This window comes from Capricornis sumatraensis, chromosome 6 (genome assembly GCF_032405125.1).
Source record: "Capricornis sumatraensis isolate serow.1 chromosome 6, serow.2, whole genome shotgun sequence".
NCBI lineage: Eukaryota > Metazoa > Chordata > Mammalia > Artiodactyla > Bovidae > Capricornis > Capricornis sumatraensis.
In genome coordinates this window covers 54,435,630-54,461,950 of record NC_091074.1, presented here as the reverse complement: position 1 = coordinate 54,461,950, position 26,321 = coordinate 54,435,630, and the positions used below count along the sequence as shown (strand labels likewise).

General features: G+C 42.6%; 1 protein-coding gene across 1 annotated transcript in view; it reads right to left on the bottom strand.

Annotated features, from left to right (window-relative positions):
• The window catches only part of MAMDC2 (MAM domain containing 2), a 164,750-nt gene that overhangs the window by 51,570 nt on the left and 86,859 nt on the right, over positions 1 to 26,321 (bottom strand). The window contains exons 6-9 of the mRNA XM_068974487.1: positions 18,921 to 19,177; positions 15,154 to 15,247; positions 5,728 to 5,871; positions 1,878 to 2,143 (exon numbers count right to left, since the gene is read on the bottom strand). Coding sequence (XP_068830588.1) covers positions 1,878 to 2,143; positions 5,728 to 5,871; positions 15,154 to 15,247; positions 18,921 to 19,177 — 761 coding nt within the window. The remainder of the gene's footprint in view (positions 1 to 1,877; positions 2,144 to 5,727; positions 5,872 to 15,153; positions 15,248 to 18,920; positions 19,178 to 26,321) is intronic.

Sequence of the window (26,321 nt, the reverse complement as noted above, 5' to 3'; positions counted from 1 at the left end):
TTCCTGAAGTAGGTGGGTAGGATTTGTGTGGTTGTTGGGAGGGCTGGAAGTCAGTCAAAGAAGAAAAGGGCAAATTCTCTGGGGCATCTTCAGTTGCTGGGTGGCTTCCTTCCATTCCATGGGAGTCAAATAAGAGCAGGGACTGACACCTAGGAGCAGATAAGTTACTAACAGCCTATGTTTTGTGAGTAAAGATGAGGGGCTGGGGGCAGGGAGAAGAGAGGAGTCAGGTGGGATGAAAGGAGTTAGAATCCGACATGGCCTGAACATTTACCGTCCAAACACCAGCTCAGCTGGTCCTCTGTTCATCTTTATTTTCATGTGTCCAGCTGGTAGAACTCCTCCTCTGCTTTTCTATATGACCTTTCTGTGAGGCAGTGAGATTGCACTGTTGTTAGTTGTTTACATATTTGTATCTTAACATTCTATCATCTGTGATCTCATTCTCAAAAGTAGAATCTGAGCCTCATTGATCTTTATATCCCTTACACTGAACTTATACCTAATACAGTATGGTTGAATAAAAGAATAAATGAATAAATAAATGAAAGTCAAATAAGTGAATGAAAGGCTTGTCATACTTTCCCTCTTTTAAAACATTAGCAACAGAGGGTGTGGAGTACAGTAAAAATTTTATTACGTGCATCCCTGATTGTATGGATTAGGTACATGTTTGGTGTGTGTGTTACCATAACTACTTGAGAGAGTCAAATAATTGGTAATGGGGACTACCTATTTAGTTAGCATGAAAACAATAAAAGCCGTGCCTATGAGAATGTGGTAAAACTTCTGTGCCTATATTCTACTACAGATATCATAAATTGGTTTGACTCTTTTAGAAATCAGTAAGTTAAGGAGGCTGTCATGTCATTATAATCATCATTTTTTCTTGCCTAGCAATGGGGAAAAATTTTTTTTGTAAATATTTTCAAAGATCTTTGATTAATCATTGCAAAGATTTAATCATGCCCTGGTGTGTATTCTAATGGACTAAGAGTAACCAAGCAACATCATGATGGAAAAGGTGTGCAAAATTTCTTTGCCGGGAAGTTATAGACAAAGCTATGTTTCTGTCCAAATGGTATAACTAAGAGAAATTTGAACCATTAATGTGTGTGAAGAAAGTTCTACTGCTCTGCTGTGTATATCTTTTCTTCGGGACCCTAGTTATGAACATGATCAACTGAACAGCCACTCTTCAATGATATATCTATTGAGCTTCCATTGTGTGAGGAATCTGCTTGAAGGAAGGGACCTTCTTTCTTGCACAGAGGGTGCATGAGAGAGATCTTCTCACCAACTGGCAGGTGAAACAAAACAGGTTTTCCCATTCCAGTTGTAATCTGGGTTGTATTAATAGTTAACAGAATTTATCGTATCTGTTAAGCTTCCTAAAGTTTATGAGCTGTAAAATTCAAGAGATCACAATTTTCTTTTGCATTTCCTTTGTGATAAAGATCTCTGTTTTCTTACTTCTATCAATAAGCTTCTGATGGTTCCCTTATGTAAATTCTTTCTGTCTGAGTTGGCTCTCCTATTTTACTGAGCTTCCCCATCCTGTGTTCAGCTAGAGGTTTAGGGTGTTGACCTTAAAGCTTCAGTGTAGAACTTTATTCACATATTCTCTCTCTTTGGACTATTCTCAGGGAGTCTAAGAATTAAACAACAAGCAAACTCCTTATGTGGCCATGATTCCGAGAGAGAGAACACTGAAAAGAAGTGAAGGATATAACTCACACATGCCTGGGAACAGGATGTGAGGGTGGGACTTTCAGCTTGAACAGAAGAAAAACAATGCATCATCAGTTGAAAATAATTAAACAGAAATTCACTAACCCAGTCCAGTGACTGAAAATTGTAGAAAGATTCCACTGTACCTTGGTGGGCATGGGCTTCCTAAAGGTGATTTCAGCTTGCATCCAAACGCCCCTTGGGGACTCCAGCACAGACCAGATCTTGTCTTGAACCACATGGTTCTCTTCAAAGATATAAACTGCTAGGGTGTCACTCATTTTTAAAAATCCAGAGATGGCATAATAAAAACGCAAACAATACTGCAGGTTTCCTCGCAGGGAGGGACCGTAGAGCCTTCCAATGTAGCCAGGCTGTGATGTAAGCTTTGTGTTGGCCAGCAAGAAATACCCTGTGAATAGGACAAAGCTTTCAGTGCATCAGCAATGAAAAACCTAAATAATTCAGCCCAGATCATCAAGTGGAAAAATTTGGTTAAAGTAGTGGAATCTGCCAAAAGAGACTATTCTATAGGCTTTAAGTGATAGCATTTAACAATGTCTGTGGCCTGGGTGATAGAAAATATCTGTGTGACTCTTTTGCTAATAAACCTCCAATTTTAAGGTAAATTCATAAACCAGCATAGATTTCCAACTGCGTATGCTCAGGTTTTAGCCATCAATTAGGATGTACACTTTTTTTTTTTGCCATGCCATGTGGCTTACAGGATCTTAGTTCCCTGATCAGGGATTGAACCCTAGCCCTCAGCAGTTAAAAAAAAAGGTAGTGTCCTAACCACCAGACTGCCAGGGAATTCCATAACCTTTCATGAAACAAAAAGGATGAAATCATCTTGTGGTTCTCTACTTTTTAGACAAAGAGCTGACAACTAGACTGAGTAGTACTGGGTCGCAGAGAACACAAGGCCCAGAGCGGATTTTCCTATTATCTCTGCAATTGTTGCAGGAAGGGGGACCCCTTCCAGAGCCCGAAATTGGGCTCTTATCTAACACTCGGAAATGAATTGTCTGAGGAGACACATGTGGTGACAAAGCAAATTTTATTGGGAAAGGGCACCCAGGTGGAGAACAGTAGGGTAAGGGAACCCAGGAGAACTGCTCTGTTTCAAAACACGCGGTGTTTCCTTTCTACCTTTCACGAACTCCTCCGGTTGGTGGTGGCTTATTAGTTCTGTATTTTTACCAGGATCTCCTGTCATAAAACAACTCATGCATATGGTTACTATGGTGCCTGGCCAGGGTGGGCGGTTTCAATCACTGTGCTTCCCCTAACAACTCCCCGCTGAGAGACTTCATACTCATAGGGAACTAATAACCCACCACCAACCGGAAGAGCTCAGGAAAGGTCCAAAGGAGACACCGCGTGTCCATCCACTTCCCAGAATCCCTCTCGCTAACGTCCATCTTGGCTGAGCGATGCGTGCGCCACCAGGAAAGACTCTGAATTAAAATGATTGGCCAAAGACCACCTGGAAACTAATCCCATCACCATAAAAATGGAGACTGCCACGCGGCAGAGCTGTCCTCCTGGGTTCCCTTACCCTACTGCTCTCCACCCGGGTGCCCTTCCCAATAAAATCTCTTGCTTTGTCAGCAGATGTGTCTCCTCAAACAATTCTTTTCCGAGTGTTAGATAAGAGCCCAGTTTCGGGCCCTGGAAGGGGTCCCCCTTCCTGCAACACAATGACCAGTGGAGTGGGAGAGGTTGCAGGGTCTGGCAGTCCTTGAGGGGTGAAGGGTAGGGGTGGTTTATGTATCCAGGCAGAGCTTACTCTCTTGGTCATATGTTAAACTGGATCCTAAAAAGCAGGTTTTTAATCAGATAGACCCTCTCAGGTGCTGAATATCTGATTTTCCCCTACTTCTCTTAAATAACATGAAAAAATAGGATCAAGAACCTCCCCTACCACCTGCTCTACCACCCCCATGGTAAACTTAAAACAGGTCCTTGTGTCTTACAAAGATGGGGCAGGAAACTTACTTTTTTCCCCCCTTTCCTTTTTCTGAGCCTCCTCCATCAGTTCTCTTTTGGGAGCAGTCTTTGGTATACAGTTTAGTTTCATTTAATCTGGCAAAAGCTTCTTTGGTAATTTCATGAGTGTTGTTAAGGACTGAATTATGTCCCCTCCCCAACCCTAATTCATATGCTGAAGTTTTAACCCCCAGTGTGACCATACTTGGTGATGGGGCATTTAAGGAGGCAATTTAAGGTTAAATGAGTTAGAAAGTCGAGGCTTTAACACCTACGCAACTGGTGTCCTTGTAAGAAGAGGAAGAAACAACATCTCTCTCTCTCTCCTCTCCCAACCCCTCTGCCCCCGCCCCCGCCCCCATCTCCCCCTGTGCACACACAGAGGAAAGGCCATATGAAGACACAGTGAGAAGGTGCCTTGTCCAAGTCAGGAGGATATATCTCACCAGAAACCAACCCCAGTGGTGCCTTGATTGCGGACTCCCCAGCCTCTGTAACTGTGAGAAAACAAACTGTTGTTTAAGTCACCTAGTCTGTGATGTTTTGTTATGGAAGCCTGAGCAGACTAACACAGGTAGCCATACACCAGCCTGAGCAATCTTTTTAAGTCTAAAGTTAATCCTTCACTGCTCTACTTGAAACCTATCAATAGCTTCTCATTTCCTTTACAGTAAAATCCCAGTTGCTTACTCTGGCCTGCCACATCTATGGTCTACCCCCCTTTCTAACTTCATTTTACTTTACTTTCCTCTCAATGGTGCAGCCACACTAACCTAATTCCTGGCAGTGTCTGGCCCTTTCCAAACTCCAGGCCCTCAGAGATGCTGTTCCTTCTGCCTGGGTTGCTCCCATTCTTCCAGCTAAAACCCACTTCGCTGAATCTTCAACCAAAAGGAGGTTCTTTATTCTCTCTCAGCTCACTCTTTATTTCTTTCACAGCACACACCACAATTTGTAATCACGCATCTATCTGTATATATGTTTGTCGTGTTTTTCTTGCCCGCTGAAATAATGGTCAGCCAGTGAGGGTGGGATACATACCTGATTTGTTCACTATCATATCCCCCCAGGGGTTAGGCTGGCCAAGGTCAGAACAGGTGTTTATTCTGTAATTCTTTAAGTTTTGCAACCTCTCAGCAAAGAATATAAAATTACAAGTATAAAATTGCAAGCACCTGGTGAAAGTGAGGGGCCCTGAAACCAGCTTCATCAGCTTTCTGGTAAGTTACCCCCAAACCCAGTATACAAATATTAATTAGACAGTAACCCTTTGAGAACAAGCCCTTTCCCTCAGTCTCTACTGGAGTGGACTTCACAAGGGCTGTCTTTGTGGTGATAGATAATCCTTACACCGGGGGAGCTCGCACTGATTTCTAAGAGCTTCATGCAGGCCCATCCATCAAGTGCCCACCTAATACTTCCCAACAGCTGTGATAGCTTTTACGTCCCACCATGTATTATTTACTGCAATAAAACACATATATCGCAAAATTTAGCATTTTAACCATTTTAAAGAGTACAATTCAGTGGCATTTGGTACTTTCACAATGACTGTGCAACCACTATTACCCACTTCCAGAATATTTTCATTACCTCAAAAGAAAATTCTATACCCATTGAATAGTCACTCCCCACCCCCTCTCCCTAGCCCCTGGCAACCGTTAATCTGCTCTCTGTTTCTATGGATTTGCCTTTTCTGGATATCTCATGTAATTGGAATCTAATAGGTTTTTAAAGGTACTTCTCTATCTAAAGTGAAGAGCAATTTCCGAAGGTTAGACTACTTAATTAACCGGTAAATACATCTACTAGCACAGCAACTTGAATTCCAGTTTTGAAAAACGGTCAAACCCAAGATTACCTATTGTCTTTGCTTCTTCACAGCTGTCCCCCCACCACCCTCCTCTTTCAAGCTGGTGTCTTGGTGAGAACAACTGGAAAATGGAGCATGAATACTAACCCCCACCCCCACCACAACATCCCACACAACAGACTCTGATTTACCTAGGCCTGAAGTGTGGTCTCCTGCCCGGTACATGTTTGGTTTTACTTTCACTCGGGTCCAGCCTGAACCTTCTTTGTCTTGGTAAAAGTTGCAGAGGTCTTCCTCAAAATTGCAGCTTGCTTCTAGGGCACTAAAAGGACGCTCTGAGCAAAGGAAAATCAAAGTTAAAGTAGGCCAAACCCAAGGATCTCAAAGGATGACAACTGATTGACAAATATGTACACATTTGTACTAGGGGAGCTTGGAGAAGCAACACACAACAAAAATATTTTTACCCTAATGGCATGCTGACAGGTTAGCAGCAAACCCACGTTTCAGCATGACAGGAAAATTGTTCTTTTCCTCCCTCAAGGGGTAGGAAGAAGCTCTGTTCACATTCTCTACAAAAAACCCAAAGGACCAGACTTCAAAAGAAATTCCCTTTCCTGATGTAAAACTGAGAGCATTTATTCACATACTTCTTCACAATTCAAATTTCACTCATACAAAATTAAAAAGAAAGAGAAAAAGTACGGATTTTACAGAATTCTTAATTTCTTTCTGACAGATATATAGAAATAATATTTTCCAGGAATAATTTTCCTTTGTTGATCAATCTCTATGTCAGAAGCACAGCCACTGTCTGTTTATAATTGACGTTAGTAGCAGGAGCTGATTTGCTGGAAGAGAATCATTATTCAGTATAAATCACACTGTTCAAACACCGATTCTGTCACTGGTTCTGCTTTTATTTTGGCTTTTGATGAATTCTGGTGTCATTTACTCTGGTCTATAAACATCACCTCATCCCAGATTACCTGGAGGAAATGGAACATAAAAGGTTCCTGCTCTTTCAAAAATAATGTGGTCCTGGCAACAAGTAACTCTAAACCTCACTGTTCATATTGCCCACTGAGTCCAGAGGGGATGAGACTGCAGCGGTCTCGGACACACTCACTGTAGCCAAGTATAATCTTATTCTGCATGCTGACATATACTGGCTTAACCTTTTAGAGCCAGAGACAGCACTGTTTTGAATAAGCAGAAAATTATCTTTAGACTCAGTGGTAAAGAATTCTCCTGCAATGCAGGAAATGCAGGAGGCAAGGGTTTGATCCCTGGTCCAGAAAGATCCCCTGAAGGAGGAAATGGCAACTTAATCTAGTATTCTTGCCAGGGAAATTTCATAGATGGAGGATCCTGACAGGCTACAGTCCATTGGGTCACAAAAGTGTTGGACATGACTGAGTGACTAAGCACACACAACCTTTTAGGGCCAGAGGTAGCACTGTTCTGAATAAGTGGAAAATTATCTCTGGAGAATCACTTGAGTTCTAGGCATGGGAATCTGATGAAACAGAGAGCTGTTTAGGGACAAAGACTCACTATTCTCTCAATTTGTCAATATTCAAAGCAAGAAAACATTCCAGTGGTCTGAGGAGCTGGCCCAACTAAGTGGATAAAAGACACATGACAACCAAATGCTACAAGGGATCTAAGACTCCATCTTGGTCTAGGAAAACAAACAGCTGTAGAAGACTTTATTGGGGCAATTGGTGAAATTAGCATATGGACTATAGATTAATTGATAATATTGTATCAGTGTTAAATTTCTTGAATTTTATAATTATCCCATAGCATGTTGGAGAATGTCTCTGGTTTTAGAAAATACCTAATGAAGTATTTAATGGTAAAGTGAAGTGAGGTTGCTCAGTCATGTCTGACTCTTTGTGACCCCATGGACTGTAGCCTACCAGGCTTGAGGAGCCTCTCAGTCCATGGAATTTTCCAGGCAAGAGTACTGGAGTGGGTTGCCATTTCCTTCTCCAGGGGATCTTCCCAACCCAGGGATCGAACCCGGGTCTCCTGCACTGCAGGCAGACACTTTACCATCTGAGCCACCAGGGAAGCCTTTTAATGGTAAAAGGACATAATATCTATAACCTATTCTTAAATGATTGAGAAAGCAAATATAGATTTGGCAAAATCTACGTTTTTAGATCTGGGTGAAGAGTATTTGGGAGTTCCTTATCATAATCTTGGAAATTGTGTCAGAGTTTAAAATGATACAAAAGTAAAGAGTTTTAAAAATGCTAAATTAGAAAGAAAAGTAAGTAACTAACCACAATACAAAAAAAGAATAGGAAGAAAATGCCCCTACATAACTGGAATCTGATCATATCTGAGACAATATGCCTTAGCAACCGTACAAGGAGAGGCCCCTGAAGAACTAGATAGAAGGAAAGAAAGAGAATTTTCAGTGCTCTAAGACTGGTGGTAACCCACTGCTCTGCCTGACTCTGTCAGCGTCAAGTTGAATCTTGAAGCTGTGCAGATAAAGTCATGAAGATATACATTTGAAAATGATTATGACAACATGCAAACAAAGATCCTTTGACCTCCCCCAACAGAGATCTGAGCCCATGGGAAACCCCATAATGATCTTCAGTCTTAGTCACCCCTCTTCAACCTGGTAATGAAAAAGCAGATGGAAATTCAGACCTACAGATAGCCACTCAGATAAGAAAATAGGGCAGCACTCCCAAAAGCCATGGATAAAGAGAGTGGAAGGTCAGTGACATTACGCATCAGGAATATATCCCAAGGATAATCTTCTTGGTCATCCAAAAGAGATCCATAACCCATTTCCTAGGTGTGTGGGAGGAGGTGAGAGGTGATAGTAAAACTTGTAAGTAAGCAAGGCTCTGTTGTCTCCATAGTGACAAACTGAGTCACACAGAGAAGATTTTTCTGAGGACACAGTTATATTCTTTTGCTAAACACTTCGTCCTAGCAGTGGATTTGTCAGGGGTTCTGAGACAGTTTTCTGATAAAAAGAAAACCTCAAAAGCATAACTCAAAACCTAAATCTTTTTTAACTAGAATGCTTATTCTAGCATAAGACACTATCTAATTCCTGAAGATGGGGGCCAGAGGGCTTATTATATATGACCTAAAGTGAGATCCCCAAACACATGAGGTGAATGAAAAGCCTTTGCTTCAGGCTTGTTTCAGAAGTATGTGTCAAGTGGCGATTGAATTTGAGGAGTGTTAATAACATATTTGAAGCATAGGAAGGAATCAGAGGAAATTGGAGGCTCCTGAGCATCAGTTGATCACCCTGTCCCATCAAAAAGAAAAAGTTCTCTTTGAGCCTCACAATGTACCATTTAGTTAATTACTTGATGTCCAATGTTTGAACTTTTTAGAATCAGGAGGCTCTGAAGATAAACTAATCTGATAGACGGAGAAGATAAACTAGTCTCCATTGGAGAAGAATGGTTGGGAATGTTTTTCATCTTTTCCTCTGCTTCATGGAGTTCATAGAGATGAACTCAGTATCAGTCCTTGAGATCTAAGAAGCTTATCAGCCCCTGTAGTGCTAGAGAGACTTTGGGTGTGGTGCTCTTTAGACTGTTAGACTTGCGCAGTAGCTCTTATTTTAGCACAGGCCAGCCTAAAAGCAACCTACTCCAGTACTCTTGCCTGGGAAATCCCATGGACGGAGGAGCCTGGTGGGCTGCAGTCCATGGGGTCGCTAAGAGTCGGACACGACTGAGCGTCTTCACTTTCACTTTTCACTTTCATGCATTGGAGAAGGAAATGGCAACCCACTCCAGTGTTCTTGCCTGGAGAATCCCAGGGACGGGGGGAGCAGAGTCGGACAGGATTGACATGACTCAGTGGCAGTAGCAGCCTGAAAGCAGGCTCGGACAGCTCAAAGCTGGCAAGGGAATACAGCGAGTGGGACCTAGCACCAGACTGAGGAATCACGATGGAGCAGGGCTGGGCCACTGATGAGGCTGTGGAGATGCTTGAAGGCCTCTGAGTTAAGGAAGACTGTGACACCTGCAGCTGTAGCCTAGGCAACAACTGGAGCCACATTTCCACACCAGACAAGAGGTCTAGGCAGTGTGTTGTTGGTGAACGGTCAACTTTGGGACTTAGGCCCACACAGACATCCTTTTAGAGGTATATCTGTGAGGGTTAGTACCCTCCCAGAGCCTGGCCTGGGTGTGGGGTGAATCCAAGGCCAGAGAGGAAGCTAGGTCTGCATATGGCAGAGACTGGAGGTCTCTGTTTGGCAGCTGGGCATTAAGGCAGTATTTCTAGAAGTGAGAAGTGAGTGGAATCACCTGTTAGGTATTCAAGGACTTACAGATTAAAAGGAGAGCTTATTCCTATGGTCTAGGTTCTGGGTCAAATGTGGTGGATGGGGAGTTTTCAGATGGGAGAGGCCTGGAAAGGGAAGGGCTGGAACGCAAGCTAGGAGGGATGGGGTAAGGTCTCACTATACTCTGTAAGCATCCTTGGGAAATATCTGGGGGGATGACAAGCAGCTGGTGCTTAATACCTGTGACTCTGAGATAGGTCTCAGGTCTGGGAAACTAGATTAATCTAAGAGCAACCAGATGGTGGGAACAAGATGCTTCATATGTTGAAGTAATTCCTGTCTCAACCTACTAGGGAGATGAGGGAAGAAAATGTCAGATCCAGCTGGGAAAAGCAGAGACAATAAGTCTGGAGGTAACCAAGATGAAAAAAATGTTGGTACCTATTATGAAACAGAAGGACATAAACTATTTGTGAAATGTAAAAGGAAGTAGGAAAACTAGAGGGTTCAGCCTCTAAGACTCAGAATCTAGCCAACAGGTGCTTAATGAAGGGCACAAAACAGGCTCCAGCTTACACATTCATCGAGGCAGTGCCCTTTGCTGGTTCTCTTTAGTTTCTATCTGACTCCCTGTTCTCTAGGGAATGAATGGGAGTATTTTGAAAATTATGTAAATAATATTAGGTCTCACACCAAGCATTTTCTGTGTGCCATACTGTTTCAGGTCTATCACAGACATTATTAAATCATCAATCTTCCTGACAATTCTATGAAACAGATTCTTCCATCCTTGTCCCATAGACATGAAAACAGTCTCAGAGACATTGGGTAACAAGCTGAAGGTCACACAGCTTGTAAATGGCAGAGTAGGGATGTGAGTCCAAAGTCCTGGTTCTTAAGCACAATACTTTGATTATGCAGTTAAACCATTTAAAGGAAAGCTGGTATACTAGGAAATTCTGAAGACCAATAGGGAACCTTGGTTAACTATATAAAAATGTGAATCCCTGGTAGTCCCTATGGAGGAAGGGTCTTTATCTGGGCTGGATTTCAGAGACTAAGGGGTCACCATCTCTCTTAACAAATGGTCCTTATTTTGCTGGAATCTTTCTTTTCTTTTCATCAGTCAGTAGAAAAGAGTTCACATATATTCTGTATCTTGGTGGTTCAGTAGATTCTATCACCTTCCAGCTGCAGCTTTACTCCACTTCCTATCCAGTATAGATGCTAAATAAACACCTCTTCTTCTATATGCATAACTTGGAAATATTTTTAAAAGTTCAATGTAAATATCCAGTGACTGAGAAGAGAAACTTTCCAAAAATAATGTTAAAGAGGTTGTAAAATTATTATTAACATCACTGAAACATTAACTGATGGAATTAGGGAGCAATCATATTTAGAGAAGCAAAACCACTTTGGTTTCTGTGTTCTGCCAAATTTAGAGACTCTTAATTTTTGATTACTGTTAGGATTAAATCATTTTAATTAGAGCATATAAATATGTAAATCAAGTCTGTTCTGTTTCACTAGTTTTGTTTTTTTTAAGTAGAATTAGTTAAAACTAATATTTGATTTCAGCTAATTAGTAAGTTTCTCTGTAATTTGGAGGTAACAATTTAGCTTGAGTGAAAAATATTCTAAGCTCCTTTGCTTATAGAGTATATTAGAAACTGGGGGCACTCTCTGTCCCCCTTCTGATGTCTTTGTCAGAAGCTTTCTCTGTCCCTTTTTATCCTCTAATAAAACTCTGCTTCACAAAAGCTCTTGAGTGATCAAGCCTGGTGCCTGGTCCCAAAGATAAATCTTTGGAGATCAAGAATCCAATACCGTTCACCATAAGATATCATCTTGGGGGCTTGTCTGGGATCTTCAGGACAAGCTTTCAGCTTTTCAACCTCCTCATCAACTGAAGGCTTCCCATGGTGGGTTTCTTTACTTCAAGGAAAGGACTTTCTTCAACTCTGTAAATATCTTCACCAACAGCAATCGTATGTGACACCTCTTCTTGATCTGATGATATCTAACAATCCTAAGATGGACTGATGTAACTATGGACATAATATGAATTTGTGACTGTTTTGCCCCATAAAATCCAGAGGAAGCGATGGTATGCAACTTTTGAGGCTGGGTCATAAAAGGTGCTACAGCTTCCTCCTGGTTCTCTTGGAACATGGCTTCGCCGGAAGTCAGCCAGCAATGAAGTCTGAGAACCCTGAGACCACCTTTCTGGAGAGATCATGTGTAAGTGGTTCAGGAGACAGGCCTAACTGAGCTCCCAGACAACTGCCAGCAGCAACTGCCAGTCACGTTTATGAGTCGGCACCAAAACACTCTTTTCATGGTTTTTTAATCTTTTGTGAAGAAAAGGCCTTTTGCTTAAGAAGGAAAAGGGAAATTTTATGGAAACCTGTGAGGATGCAATAGAAGAGGTCGAGAAGGCTGAACAGGAAGGAGGCTGGCAATTCCAGAATGCCTTGGTAGAAGGGACTGCTCAACTATCTCCCCCTAGAATTTCTTCCATCTCTGGGTCACTCCAGATAAGATTAAAAGTCCTGAAGAGAGTTTGGTTGGCCCCAACTTGAGGCATCTGACAGCTCTTTGGTTGATCCAGGTGATCAGATTTGCAAAGATGTAAAATTTACCAAGACCCGTGGTTGGTATAGGTGTGTAGAAACAGGCATTCTCACATGTGACTGTTGCAAGTAAGTTGTCTTGGCTTTTTCTGGAGGCTGATAGTACCCTAAGATACACACACACACCACAAACACACACATATTCTTAAGGACATACTCTTCAATCAAGATATTTCACAATGTAGAATTTTTCTAAGAGAAAAAAATTTAGTTAATTGAGTGATGATATAGATAATTGGTTATTTTATTATTGCTTGGAATAGCAACATTCGTTATTGTTGTTCAGGAGCTAAGCCAAGTCATGGCCGACTCTTTGCAACCCATGGCCGACTCTTTGCAACCCATGGACTGCAGCATGCTAGGTTGCTCTGTCCCCAGCTATCTCCTGGAGTTTGTTCAAATTCATGTTCATTGAGTCAGTAATTCTATCCAACCATATCATCCTCTGTCTTCCCCTTCTCCTCCTGCCTCCAATCTTTCCCAGCATCAGGGACTTTTCCAATGAGTCTACACTTCACATCAAGTGGCCTAAGTTTTGGAGCTTCAGCTTCAGCATCAGTCCTTCCAATGAATATTCAGGGTTGATCTCCTTTAGGACTGACTATTCTGGTCTCCTTGCAGCCCAAGGGACCCTTGAGAGTCTCCTCCAGCACCACAGTTCAACAGCACCAAGTATTTGGCTCTCAGCCTTCTTTATGGTCCAACTCTCATATCCATACACAAGTACTGGGAAAAAACCATAGCTTTGACTATATAGACCTTTACTGGCAAAGAGATATCTCTGCTTTTTAATATGCTGTCTGGGTTTGTCATTGCTTTTCTTCCTAGGAGCAAGCATCTTTTAATTTCATGGCTGCGATCACTGTCTGCAGTGATTTTGGAGCCCAAGAAAACAAAATCTGTCTCTGCTTCCACTCTTTCCCCTCTGTTTCCCTGAAATGATGGGACTGGTTGTCATGATCTTAGCTTTTTTAATGTTGAGTTTCAACCTAGCTTTTTCACTCTCCTCTTTTACTCACATCAAGAAGTTCTTTAGTTCCTCTTCAATTTCTGCCATTAGAGTGCTATCACCTGCATATCTGAGGTTGCAAAATTGGAATGTCCTAATTGTCCAACAGTAGGAAACTGTTTAAATAAATGATGATAAAGCCATATGCTAGAGTGCTTTATAGCCATTAGAAATTACGATGTAGTCCCATATTTGTTTACATAGATAAATGTCCATTATGTACTGTTATATGAAAAAAAGCAAGTTATATATAATATGTATAGTATGACCTTATTTTTGTAAAAATAGATACATACATATATGCACATTAAAAAAAGAATATATTCAAAACTATATTAAATTAGAGACCAACTCTATCTTAAGCGAAAGTTACACTACCAAAACCAAATTCAAAAATTTACTTCCCACACTCCAAAACCCAGAACAAATTCTCCTTAATAGGATGGATGACCACTGTGTCTCCCTGGGGCCTCTCAAGGAAACAAATTCATTAAAAGGTAAGGTCAACTGCATTTATTTGTGCATGCGTGCATGCTAAGTCACTTCAGTTGTGTCCAACTCTTTGCGACTCTATGGGCTATAGTCCACCAGTGCTCTGTCCATGGGATTCTTCAGGCAAGAATACTGGAGCGAGTTGCCATGCCCTCCTCCAGGGGATCTTCCCGACTCAGGGATCAAACCCACGTCTCTTATGTCGCCTGCACTGGCAGGAAGGCATTTATCTGGATTATCAATTATAGTGTCACCCTTCTAATTCTAAAGTATTTGTTTTCTAATTCACTTTGAATTGATTTGCTTACCTATTTCCCAGAAAGTAAAAATTCCCCCTCTTTTTACAAACACAAAGTTTACGGAAATTACAAAATTGGTCATGATAAAATTATGTGAGCATTCACTTAGAAAGAGAAATTGAATACATACCCTGACGTCAAAACCATCATACAGATGTATGCTCCTGCTGCTAAGTCGCTTCAGTCATGCACGACTCTGTGCAACCCCATAGATGGCAGCCCACCAGGCTCCCCTGTCCCTGGGATTCTCCAGGCAAGAACACTGGAGTGGGTTGCCATGTCCTTCTCCAATGCATGAAAGTGAAAAGTGAAAGTGAAGTTGCTCAGTTGTGTCCGACTATTAGCGACCCCATGGACTGCAGCCCACCAGGCTCCTCTGTCCATGGGATTTTCCAGGCAAGAGTACAGGAGTGGGTTGCCATTATCTTCTCTGATACAGATATATACCAAATACTAACATCTTTAAACAGGAGGACATTTAAAAATTAGATTCATAAAATTAGAAAGAGTTCTTATAATTCTACTCAGTAGATTTTGAGAGTTTTTTCTGTCTACTCTACACACATGTCTATGGACCCAAGATTTAGTTTAAAGAGAAAGATGGAGTGGGTGGGGGGAGTTATTTAATTTTAATTTCTTAGTACGTAGAGAAGATAAAATCTCCTTAATTCAGGAAAACTGACCTTTGGTGTCAGAAAAATCAGTTTCATTCTGTGAGAGGAAAAAAAAGAGTAAAATAACAGAGAAATGACTATTTGGCTAAATAATTTTTTAAGGATGAGATAAAAAAGGAAAAGAAGAGGAAATTAGAAGGAATTAAAGCAACTCCTGACCACAGGCATCTGTTGAGAAAGGAAAATCCCAAATGGGAGGAAGAAGAAAAAGAGAACGCTTACCTGTCTGATTTTGGCAGTGAACGGGAGAGAAAGAAATATCATCCAGGGCCACATATCCTCCTTTAGGACCATTGAAGGCAACTTCAAAAATAACCTGCAGAGGAGAAAGACATGTTACTTGTTTACATATTTTCTTTTAGGCTTAAATGCTTGTAACTATGACTTAAAATGGTGTGTTGGTCGAGCCAGGTATATAGGTATTTGAGCAGCTCCCTCCTTAACTCACAGTTATTTCGGGTGAGAATGACTACTAAGCCTTAAGCTGTATTTTATTGGTGGAATTTTCCCCCTCCCTTGCGAGTCAAAGTACCTATATCACTTGCTGATAGAACTGCAGACTCAATAATCTGTTTTATGAAATTCAATTAAAGAGGCAACATGCTGCTTGCAGAAGGCGATCCTGCCCTTCACAGAGCCCTAAGCCCTTCCCAGGTTCTCTTTTTCATGCATAAAATTCTATGTCCATCTGGACAAAGATGCAGCAATCAGAGATGATTACCTGATGCCTAAGGCAGAATCAGGCCCAGAACTCCAGTGTACAAATGCTAGGATTTCGGCATATCCTGACATGCTCAAATAGAGAGAAGATGGGATTATTAATGAGTTCAGGCCCCTTTAGTTATACTGTCTTCTCTGCCACCAGCTTTGAGTTCAATGGATGACTTTCTGCTTTCCATGGGGATCAAGTATGGTGAGCACAACACTCACCTGTGTTGGGAAAACCACCGAAATATGCAGACTACCCTGCTGGATTGATAACATAAGATATGCTGTTGAGCAGGGGTGGAAATCCAAGTGCCCACCCAGGCCAGTTACATAATGTAAATGCGTGATATGGGTTTCATCTGATGTAGCAGGAAATGGTGTGAAATGGAGAGCCAGGCTCATCTACTGGGGGCAGCTGCTACTTAGCCTTGTCAGTTGCTGGCAGGTGCGAATTTAGGCCTAACATGCCTGGACTCACTAAATTGTCAAGAGGACTTGATCACTAGATTTTTATTTGAAATCTTCAGATTTTTCAATGTTGACAATTCATTCAAAAACTAAAACAAATATGTGTGCAAAATAAAACCAAACAAATACCACTATAGCAGCTAGACAAATCACTATAGGCTAGATCTGATCCACAGGCCTCTAGTCTTCACGCTCTGCTAAGGAGAATGGTGTCTTAGAGGCAGACAGACCAGAGTTCAAATCCTGTTGTGGTCACTTTACTAGGTGACCTTGGGGACATAGCTAACCCTTTCAGAGAAACACTTTTCTTGTTATAAAATAGACATTTTAACATCTTCCTTGTAGGACTGTAGATGTGATTAAATGAGATACTGTATATATAGATCCTATGGAGTCAGGTGCATAACAAGCTCTGAACTAAATCCATGCCTTTTTCTCCAGGGTGACCCCCTCCTGAACTGGTATTCATATTTGAGTCTAGTTGGCCACTAATTAACTCTAGTTTGTCCCTTTTATCCTCTAGGTCTCAACTTCTTAATTTTTGAGAAAAGAGTTTGGATAAGATTGTCCGTTTCAGTTTGACAACAATGGTCCTTAGACACTTGGCCTCTCCAAAATCTAAGACAACCCTGGAAGTTTGTCTCTGGCAATGGAGAAAGGGCTGAGAACCAAGGGGATAGATTTGGGTGAATGAGGAGGAGCAAATTCAGTTTACAAGCTCAACATAGGCCTATGACATTTCATTTTCAAGGTGATAAAGCCAACAACAGATTGATTTTACTGACTGATCAAAATACCCTTACTGAATAAGGATATTTCCAATCATAATTAGCAAATCACAGCCTCTGTGTCATTGTGTTCTCTATTGTTCAGATATTTGTCTTCCTTTAAAAAATTCATTTGAGAATATGGGGACATTAAATTCGCTGATTTCCGCAGGGTAAGTTTCTTTTCTCGGAAATTACCAGGAGCCAATAATCCTGATGTAATGAGTCCCAACTGCCAGGGCAAATTCATGCATATGTGACTCAAAAGGATATGTACTTAAGTTTAGTAGTAAACTTAAGCAATAAACAGAAATGGTAACTTTTCAAGCATTGATTAAAAAGAAAATTCAGCAAAGTCTCACTCGTATAAATGTTGCCCCAGGAGTTTACGGTTGGATGAAAAGAATTTGCAAGGACAACGCCTTCACTGTGCATGTGACTTGTGACTCTAATAGAAGGAAAACTTTCTCAAGCAGCATGTGCATTTCTTTTTCTCCTTGTAACCCAAACTCACAGAAACTTTTCCACTGGGCTGCAAGAGCAAATCAAGGCCTGGCTAGACTTTGGAATAGGAAATAGCACGCATACTACAAAAGTCCCCTCTCTGGGGCTGTCTGGGGTAGGGGGAATTGGAAGAAGGAAAGGGAGTGGCAGGCACACAGTCTATGGACAGAACACTTCTGAAACCGAGACCCCACCCCAACACTCACTGAAACACCACATCAGGTGAGCAGATGGCACTACTGAAAAGCATCCAGAGGATCGTCGGCCTCTTTTGCACTCTAAACGGAACTAGGCAAGATACTGCAAAAAGTGCAAAGTGAAAGCAGGGAATGTTCACAACCTGTGGGGACTAAGACTCTCTTTAGACCCCCAGATCTGCAACCACAGAGCTCCCCTCTTCCTTCAAATTTAAGTCAGATTTAGTGCAGGAAACTTTCTTAGCACCCTGGCACTCCCCAGTGGTGTGACCTAGAACAAAACAGCAAACATCTTGCACTTTGCATTTCCTCCTCTTTCATCTGGAATACGGGGATAATTTTATCTACTTTGTTGGATTGTTGTCAGTACAGAAATATGTGTGTGCGTGTGCGTGTGTGTGCGCATGTGTGTGCTCAGTTGTGTCTGACTTTTTGCAACCCCATGGACTGCAGTCCGCCAGGCTCCTCTGCCCATGGGATTTCCCAGGCACGAATACTGGAGTGGGTTGCCATTTCCTTCTCCAGGGGGTCTTCCCAAATCAGGGACTGAACCTGAGTCTCTTGCGTCTCCTGCACTGGCAGGCAGAATCTTTACCACTGTGTCACCTAGAAAGCCCAGAATACGTGTATAGATATGTATTAACAAATGTGCCTACAAAAAGGTCTTCAAGGATGAATACCAAGATGTTAGTTCTTTTCTTTGCAGGGCTGGTGTAGGGCGTTTTAGTTTGTTTTGCTTCTCTGAATTTTCTAATTCTTTTGCACTCAACATTTACCACTCATGTAAATGAATAGTTTTAAACCATAAAAAGTTTAGCGGCCCCAAGGCTTGTTTCAAATTAGGGGCAAAATCATGTTTATTTCTGACTTTTATGACGTTATTTATACTGTAAAGGAGAAAAGAAAAAATTACTCATTAAAAAAAAAATTTAGAAAGAGTGTTCCCTCAGGTAAGGGGAACCTTCACAGCTGCTGTCAGGAGCTGAAGTTTGAGAGTGAGATTCACGTAGAAGGAGTTTCACTAATCTCATCTGAACTCACACGACCACAGTGCAAGTTCAGAGGGAGAGTGTGGCCAAGAAATCTAGTTGGTTGACTGGCTTTCCCATATTTGTCTTTATTAAGAAACACTCTTCTAGAAAATGAAGTGATAGAGGAGGAAGGCAGAGAGAATACAGAGGAGGGGAGAAAAGTGGGAAAGGCCAAGGAAGGGAAAAGGGAGACTGAGACTGGACACAAAGGAGAAGGAGGAATGAGTGTGAGACTGCAGTGTCTCCTGCGCCACGTCTGGGTGCGGTGGCATCTCTGCAGAGTGGCCAGGCCAGGGCACACCAGGCACACGTACCTCCTTGGGGTATGGGGCACTGAACTCCACCTCAGCAAGGTTCCAGACAGCATTCCCTGGGTTGCCCACTTTCCAGATCTCCTCATAGAGGCCAGCTGCATCCCTCGTGTACACAGAGAAGATGTTGCCATTCCTCTGCTGGAGTTGGTAATAAAATGACAGGCAGCCAGACATGGGGGCCGTGGTCATCGGGGAGATGAGCTGGGCCACCTCCTGGAAGTGCTTGATGTAGACAGAGTCCACGTACATGTAATGGCCTGAAATCGCACAGAGAAAACAGCCTAAGACAGGGAGACAGATTCTCAGACGCAACTACACAATTTGGGATTTACTTCAAAATAACCCGGTGAGGAGAGGAAGAGAGTGAGCTGTAGATGAAAGAAGTTTGGCAATAGGTTGATGAAAGTTGCCGCTGGGAGATAAGTAGTGGAGTTTACTGTGCTCTGCTTAATATAAGGACCAGTCTTTCCCTTTCCTTTACCTTTGATTGAAGTAAAACATACATATAGAAAGGTAGGTATGTCATCTGTAAAGCGTTTGAATGTTTATAAGCTGAACACAGTTGAGAAAAAAAGCAGAATGTGACCCCGACGGCTCCTCTAACAAGCCTTCTTTGAGTGATAAGGTTTCTAAGAGCACGCCAAGCGCATCATCTGTTCTCCTCTACATCTTTGCCACATACATGTAATGTCACTGTGCGTTCTTTCAGTGAAACAAAGATTTCGAATTCAAACTAGATGACAATTTGTACCTCTTTAATAGGGCATGTAGGTCAGTCAACACTGTCGACAGGGTTAGGATTTGGGAAGTTGAACTTGGGACCAAGCCCCCTTCCCTCGATGGTTGGCAAGGCCTTGGTGGACTTCAGACCTAATACCTGATCTTCATTAGAGGCATTTTGGTAAAATAAAGAAAAAGAGAGGTGGAAGTGGGAGAACCTGGATTTTGGCATTAAACGCACTGGCTTTGAATCCAGCTCTACATCTTATGCCCTGTGACTTTGAGCAAGTTACTGAATATCTCTGGACTTCACTTTCCTGATCTCTAGAATAAGAATCAAATATTTCTCTCACAGGGTTGATCTGAATGTTAAATGAGATTGTGTATGTGAAGTGGTTAGTGTGTACCTGGCACATTGTAATTGCCTAAGATAATTATAATGAAGTAAAGGAATGCCATTGGTGTTTTTATACCATGCACCTCCCTTATGGTACCATTAGTATCAGCAATTTAATTTATTTATTAGTCTAAATTTATTTGAGCTGCAGTGACAGAGGCGTGTGAGGAAATGCAGCTGTGATAGAATGGCCTATTTATAAGCTCAGAACAATTACAGCTTAATGTCTTTGCTTTTATTACATGGTACCTGGTTTATAATCTTTTCTTTTATCACCAGCAAAATAGCAGTAAGTATATTAGGAAGAATATATGCATTCACATGCTGGACACTTGCTTTGCAGCTAACACACCACCTGGAATGTGGTGGGCCCTCAACAACTGGTGATTCAAAGCAGAAACATGGTCTCAGAACAATCCTCACTGCAATATGGCAGAGGGGAGAGGTGGATAAATCAAAGCTCCTTTCTCCTGGTAGCAAATTGTTCAACCCACTCTGAAAAATCTCCCTGGCTTAAATAGAATTGTCTGACTATCTTGCCAAGCCATGCGACTGTGAATAAACAGAAATCACAAACTCAGATGATCAGAGGAGTCAGTCAGATCAAGTATATGACTGAAGTGGAGTGGGTCAGGGAGAAAATGGAGAGTGACGGATTAGCCGCCAACAGTGGAAATCACATTTCACCAGCAACGGGAAGCAGATATCAAATTTCCCTGAAAAAAATCAGAAAATCTGATAGTGCTGGGTCTGTATTCTTGGCCTGTGACAGCCAGCTGGGGGTGAGGGGTGCTGGCCCTGTGCGTGGACCCGTGCTCCTTCCTGAGAGCCCATCCCTCTACTTCCTGCCGATGCCCTCATATCAGCCAGGGGCTGCAGGCTTCTCCCGCTGAATCTCAAAATCCAGATTTTTCTGGCAAATCCATTGATTTAAAAATGATACCACCCCTATTATTTTGTTAGGGTTACCATAACAGTAACTTAAACTGGATGGCTGAAACTAAAGAAATTTGTTGTTCCACAATTCGGGAGGCTAGAAGTCCAAGGTCAAGGTACGGGAACAATTAGTTCCCTCTGACAGATGTCAGGGAGACCCTGTTCTATGCTTCTCTCCTAGCTTCCATGGCATTGGCAACCTTTGACCCTGACTGATAGATCTCTGCCTTCAGAGATCACATGGTCACATGGTATTCTCCCTTCTAAGCTTGTATCTCTCTGTGGCCACATTTCCCTTTTTTTCATACTGGACTTGGGCAGGGCCAGGGCCCACCCCACTTTAGTATGACCTCATCTTAACCAATTAATCTTCAATGACCCCATTTCCATTCCCCCATTCTGAAGTTCTGGAGGTTAGGACTTTAACATATGGATTTTGAAGAAATACAATTCAACCTATAACACCTGCCATCACAATTTTTTAAACTCTGTGAGTGCCAAATAAACGTAACTGCAAGACTGGCAGCAGCTGATGAGCTCCCAGTTGGCTGCCTCTGGGGAGGGATTTTAAAGGAAGAATCAGAATGCTGGACTGAGCAGAATCCAGGAACTTCTGATGAGGAGGCAAGGCCACGAGCAGCCCTCCTAAGCTCAGTGTCCTGAAGCACTGCTGGTAGCCAGACAGAAATGAAGAAGGAATTCAGTCTACCCAGGTGAAGCACACCTCCAAAACTCCAGGAGACCTCAGGACGTCTCGGAGACCTTACAAATCCACTGGAAAGTATTTGTTCTGTTTCCAGAGTACATGTTTAGGAGCAAGGTCTCACACTCCTTCCCATTATGAATATATCTTCCTCACAGCTGACAGATATCTGACAGTGGTTCTTAAAGGCTACTTCCTCACCTCCTGGGTGGACAAAATTTAAATACCTGAATTTGCAGCTAGTGCCTAGTTAACAACCCACGCACCAGACATGAGGCCAGTGAACCACAGTCCCACTCCTGCTCCCAAACAACAGCAAACACAATGTGACCTGCCCAAAGTGAGTCAGAGAGGCTGCTGGGAATCTGACCAAGCCTGCTGACACCAAGTCTCGGATGGAACCACTAGACCAGACCACAATCTATTGCCTCCCCACCCTTTCCTCTCTGTCATTCACTTGTTGCCAAAGTTGGGTACTATTTACTGACTATCTGAGTAAGACACTTTCTGACTGGGAAACAGAAGTTAACTCATCAGAAGCGTATCATCTCAGTTGAAGGAGTGTGGATGATTCAGAAATCACCAGGTGTCAGCCCCAGGAGGCTGGGCCAGAGAAATGACCACCAGCCCGGCTGAATATGTGTCTTCAGGTACAATCTGTTCTGAGGTTGGGAGCAGGTGGTGGTGCAGGCACTGTTTTGGGTACCCTTCCAAGGGGAATGAAGAAGGCAGCCTGGAGTGCTTGGAAAATTATGGCCGGTGTCTTATAAGAACTTTTCTGCCCAGCTCAGTGAGGCCAACTCCTCAACTAGTCCAGGGTTCTGGAACCTCCAGAATCTCTAGAAGAAGCCTTTTAGAAAGAAAAATCAGATCCTTTATCTCTGAGTAGATTAAACTAGGTATAGATAGATCTTAGGTGGAAAGGATCCTTATAATCAACCAAACCATTGGGGATCCTATTAAAAGAGCAAAACTCTCTGTGACCCAAGCCAAAGCTCAGGCCCCTCTGGCAAAATGCCTGCGCTAAGAGCACACACACACTCTCTTCTGAAGAGGGCTTCCCTCCTTTCTTAGCAGCTCTCTGTATTAGCTCAACTTTTCATGTGGAACCAGTGGCTCACTGGTAGTCAGCCATTTCCCCTTGAATTAGGAAAAGAACTTTGAAGGCAGCTCCTGAACTTCTATTTTCAAACAGTGTGGCTAACCAGCATTCCACAGAGATTGCCCTTGGCTTGGCTGCGATGCCAATGGCACCCTCTGACTCAGCTGTGATTCGGTCCTGTTGGCCGCATTTGTGCTCCAGTTGCGGTGTCTGCATCTGTGTCACGGTTGTCTGGACGAGCTGTCTTCCGGGTGTGGGGGAAGACCCAGAGAAAGGCATGCCAGTGGGTCTGCTGCCACTGTGAGGAGGCAGCACCCAAAGGCATCTAGTTACCATGCCCGCTCTCCAGTCTACAGGTCTGGCAGTTACCTGCTAAACCTTTAGTTCCAAGGGTTTGGTTAAGTTTTACTATAGTAGAGTCTGACTCTACAGCAGAGTCAGTATATGAAGTGGGACTTCTAGTTTCTGCTAAGATCTCAGTGATAAGAACAATGGGGCACAAGTCCCTCTATTTTCTGCACAGTGGTGCTAAACTATCCCTGTTGTATATGCTACATTGTGGCAGACCTGGAATCTAAACCTGCTCTACCAGATTAGACCCTTTCACCTCCCCACTAATCCTAACCCTCCCTCCTCACCCCCCTCTGCCGGCCTGTATATATGAGAAGGCCAAGGAGGGATCAGAGAGACTGGAGGCAGAGTTTCTTTGAAGAGACCCGTGGAGCTGACCTGCCATGTGTTTCCTTTTGATCCCCCAAGGGAATGGGAGGGGATTGCTTCCCCTTTCTTACCTTTACCCAAGGGAGGGGGTTTCAGAGAACCACTTGCAGAGAAGATAGGGGAGGGAAACTACCATCTAATCTCATCCCACCCATGCTTGCAAGCTCCTGGGTTCTGTGACTACCTTGGGCCTTGAGAGGAGGGTGGCAGTTACTGAGAGAACTCCAGGGGTAACTGGAGTTTGTGGGTTGCAGAGGCTGGACCTCTGTATCAGAGCCTTGATGGCATGCAGCTAGAGGCTGTAGGGACCTGGGGGCAGAAGGGACAGAAAGGATTTTTGTTGCCAGTGAGCTGGACTTCTAGAGTTTGGTGGGGGAGACATCTGAGTTTTCCCGAAGCCTAGGTGGAAAACTCAGAAGGTAGCTGGGCTAGAGTGCCTGAAAGGACTCTTCTCAAAAGGATTGCATCCAGGGCGGTAACCCTAACAAAAAGGGGCTGGTGGGGTCTACCCCATAACAAGCACTAAGGGGGATTCACAGATGGCCTGTCAGAGTGCATCATTTTTGTCACTGGCTATGAGAGACATAGCCAGCATCCAGCCACCTGCAGCATGAAGGTCATCGACTCCAGATTAAACAGCACAGGTCCCATGTGACCTTCCGTCCCCTTCCCTTTCCCATGTTGCCTCCCCCAACCCTGGAGAAGCCGGAAGCAGCATCGTGAGTGGGGGAAGACGAAGAAAAGACCAAAGCGAAGAAGTATGAAGCAGTAAAGCCCAATCCCTTCTCTACAGCTGATCTGTGTTCTGGTTGAAGGCTCGGAAATTGGGGTTCCGAATCAACTGAACTTAATCCTTAAAAATGAGGTGGTTTGTTCATATCAGAAGGTGCCTGGAAAGCCATGGTGAAGTCACCCAAGGACAGAGAAAGGAGGTCCAGCAGAGCTTGCACAAAGGTAATGGTGAGAAAATTAGTAAAGCTGCTTCCCTGCTGAGTGCTTTTGCAATGACCCAAATGGATCGGTGCAGAGAGAGAACGAATAAGTGCTGTGAAGATGATGCTTGAACTCAATCCAAAGTGAAATGAGGAAAGAATGTTGTGAGTTATGGAAAGATGATCCATCCATCTCAGGGTCTTTGATGGAGTAAAACAACTCTGACCTTATTCTACATTTTGAAACTTTGTTCAGCTCCTTCTGTAGCAGCACCATATGCAGACCTGATTTTTAAAATTTTAGCAAAGGAACAGATTTCCCTCATTATCTTTCCAGCAATTATCTTCTTTTTGCTAAGACATGTAGGAAACAGTAATGATCTGAGCTGTCAGTAGCTTATCCTCTGAAGGATTTTGTTTCACTTCATAAAATATTAACAAAGGAGAGAAATCTACATGTGATGAATGCAAATTGAGTAAGAAAAAGCAAGATAATAGCCCAGCCCCTCCAGGAGTCTATCACACTCCTACTGCATTAGTCATTTCCACCATAAGTCAAGAATTTGAACACACAGTGATCGTTTGAAAAATCTGACTCACTGTTTGAGGCTGTTAAAAACACACAGACAAGTGAAGGAAAACTGACATCCACACAATATTTTTCAGATATTACTTTCACTGTTCTCTTTTCTAAAACACATAGGCCAGAGCCCTCCAGAGAAGACTTCCTTCGGCATCTCTGCAGCTCTGAAGTTTCTGAACAGGCACATAGCTTCCCTCACCCCTGCTGTTTGTTTCTCCAGTTTTTACCTGAAAGCAAAAGCATAAGCTGCTTCCAGGATACGAATGAACAGGAGATGAGTTTATATAGAGCCAAATCTGCTGCTGCGGGCAGACAGCTGAACCATTTAATCTGTCCTCTGCCACCCAAATTGACGGAGCTCAGGGAAAATCAATATACCTGGTAGAAGGCAAATGTAATAAGGAAGGCAGCCTTTCTCTTATTTAGAGCATTGGAAGCTTTTTTTCCCCAAGAGTAATCCTGGTCAAACCTTTGAGTCGTATGAGCAAAAAGTGTTTCAAATAAAAAATTTATGAATTTTTAGAACTCATCTTTTTTAGCCCCATCCTATGTAGGGAGAAGTCTCACCTAGGAGTCTAAGTGTGAGGAGTGTGAATGTCTGTGTGTGTGGGGTGGAAATGAGAAGGCTCTTTGGTTATTCATTGGGCAATACCTTACTCCAAAAAGAGAAGCCAAAGTGAGATAGCAGAGAACAGCTGGAAGAAGTGAATGGAAGGTAGGCATCCAGGCTTCCTGCTGATCACAAGCAGAAATACAACCTAGGATCTAGGCCCTACGCTGCCATTATCACATGTGCCACCATCTTTAAACACTCCAAACATCAAAGGAACTATCTATTCTCATGCCTGGACACCTCTGCATACACTATTCTTGTCTTCTCCTTATCCACCAGGCCAAGTACCAGTTCTGATATGACTTCCTGTAGAAAGCCTTCCCCAAATTCCAAAATCAAGGTGGTCTTTCATTTTTCTGTGATCCCATACCATTTATTTCATAATTCTACTAATCATACATCCCTATGCATATTTACATAGTATCTCAGTATTTGAACGTTTTGAGAAAGGCCATAATATATGTTAACACAGAAGTATATTCAAGGCACTGAGAAGCCATCAAATGGAGGTGTCTGTTTAGCTTTCTTTAGCTCAGCATTTCCCCAGTTTACTTGATGACATATATAGCCCTTCTTCTTACATAAAGATTATTATACTCAAATAGTGGCGTTCTAGGGAACAGTTGGAAGTTTTTGTATCACTAGGTTATGCAAGAATACCTGGTCTATAAAGAGGGCTTATTATGTATTTGTTG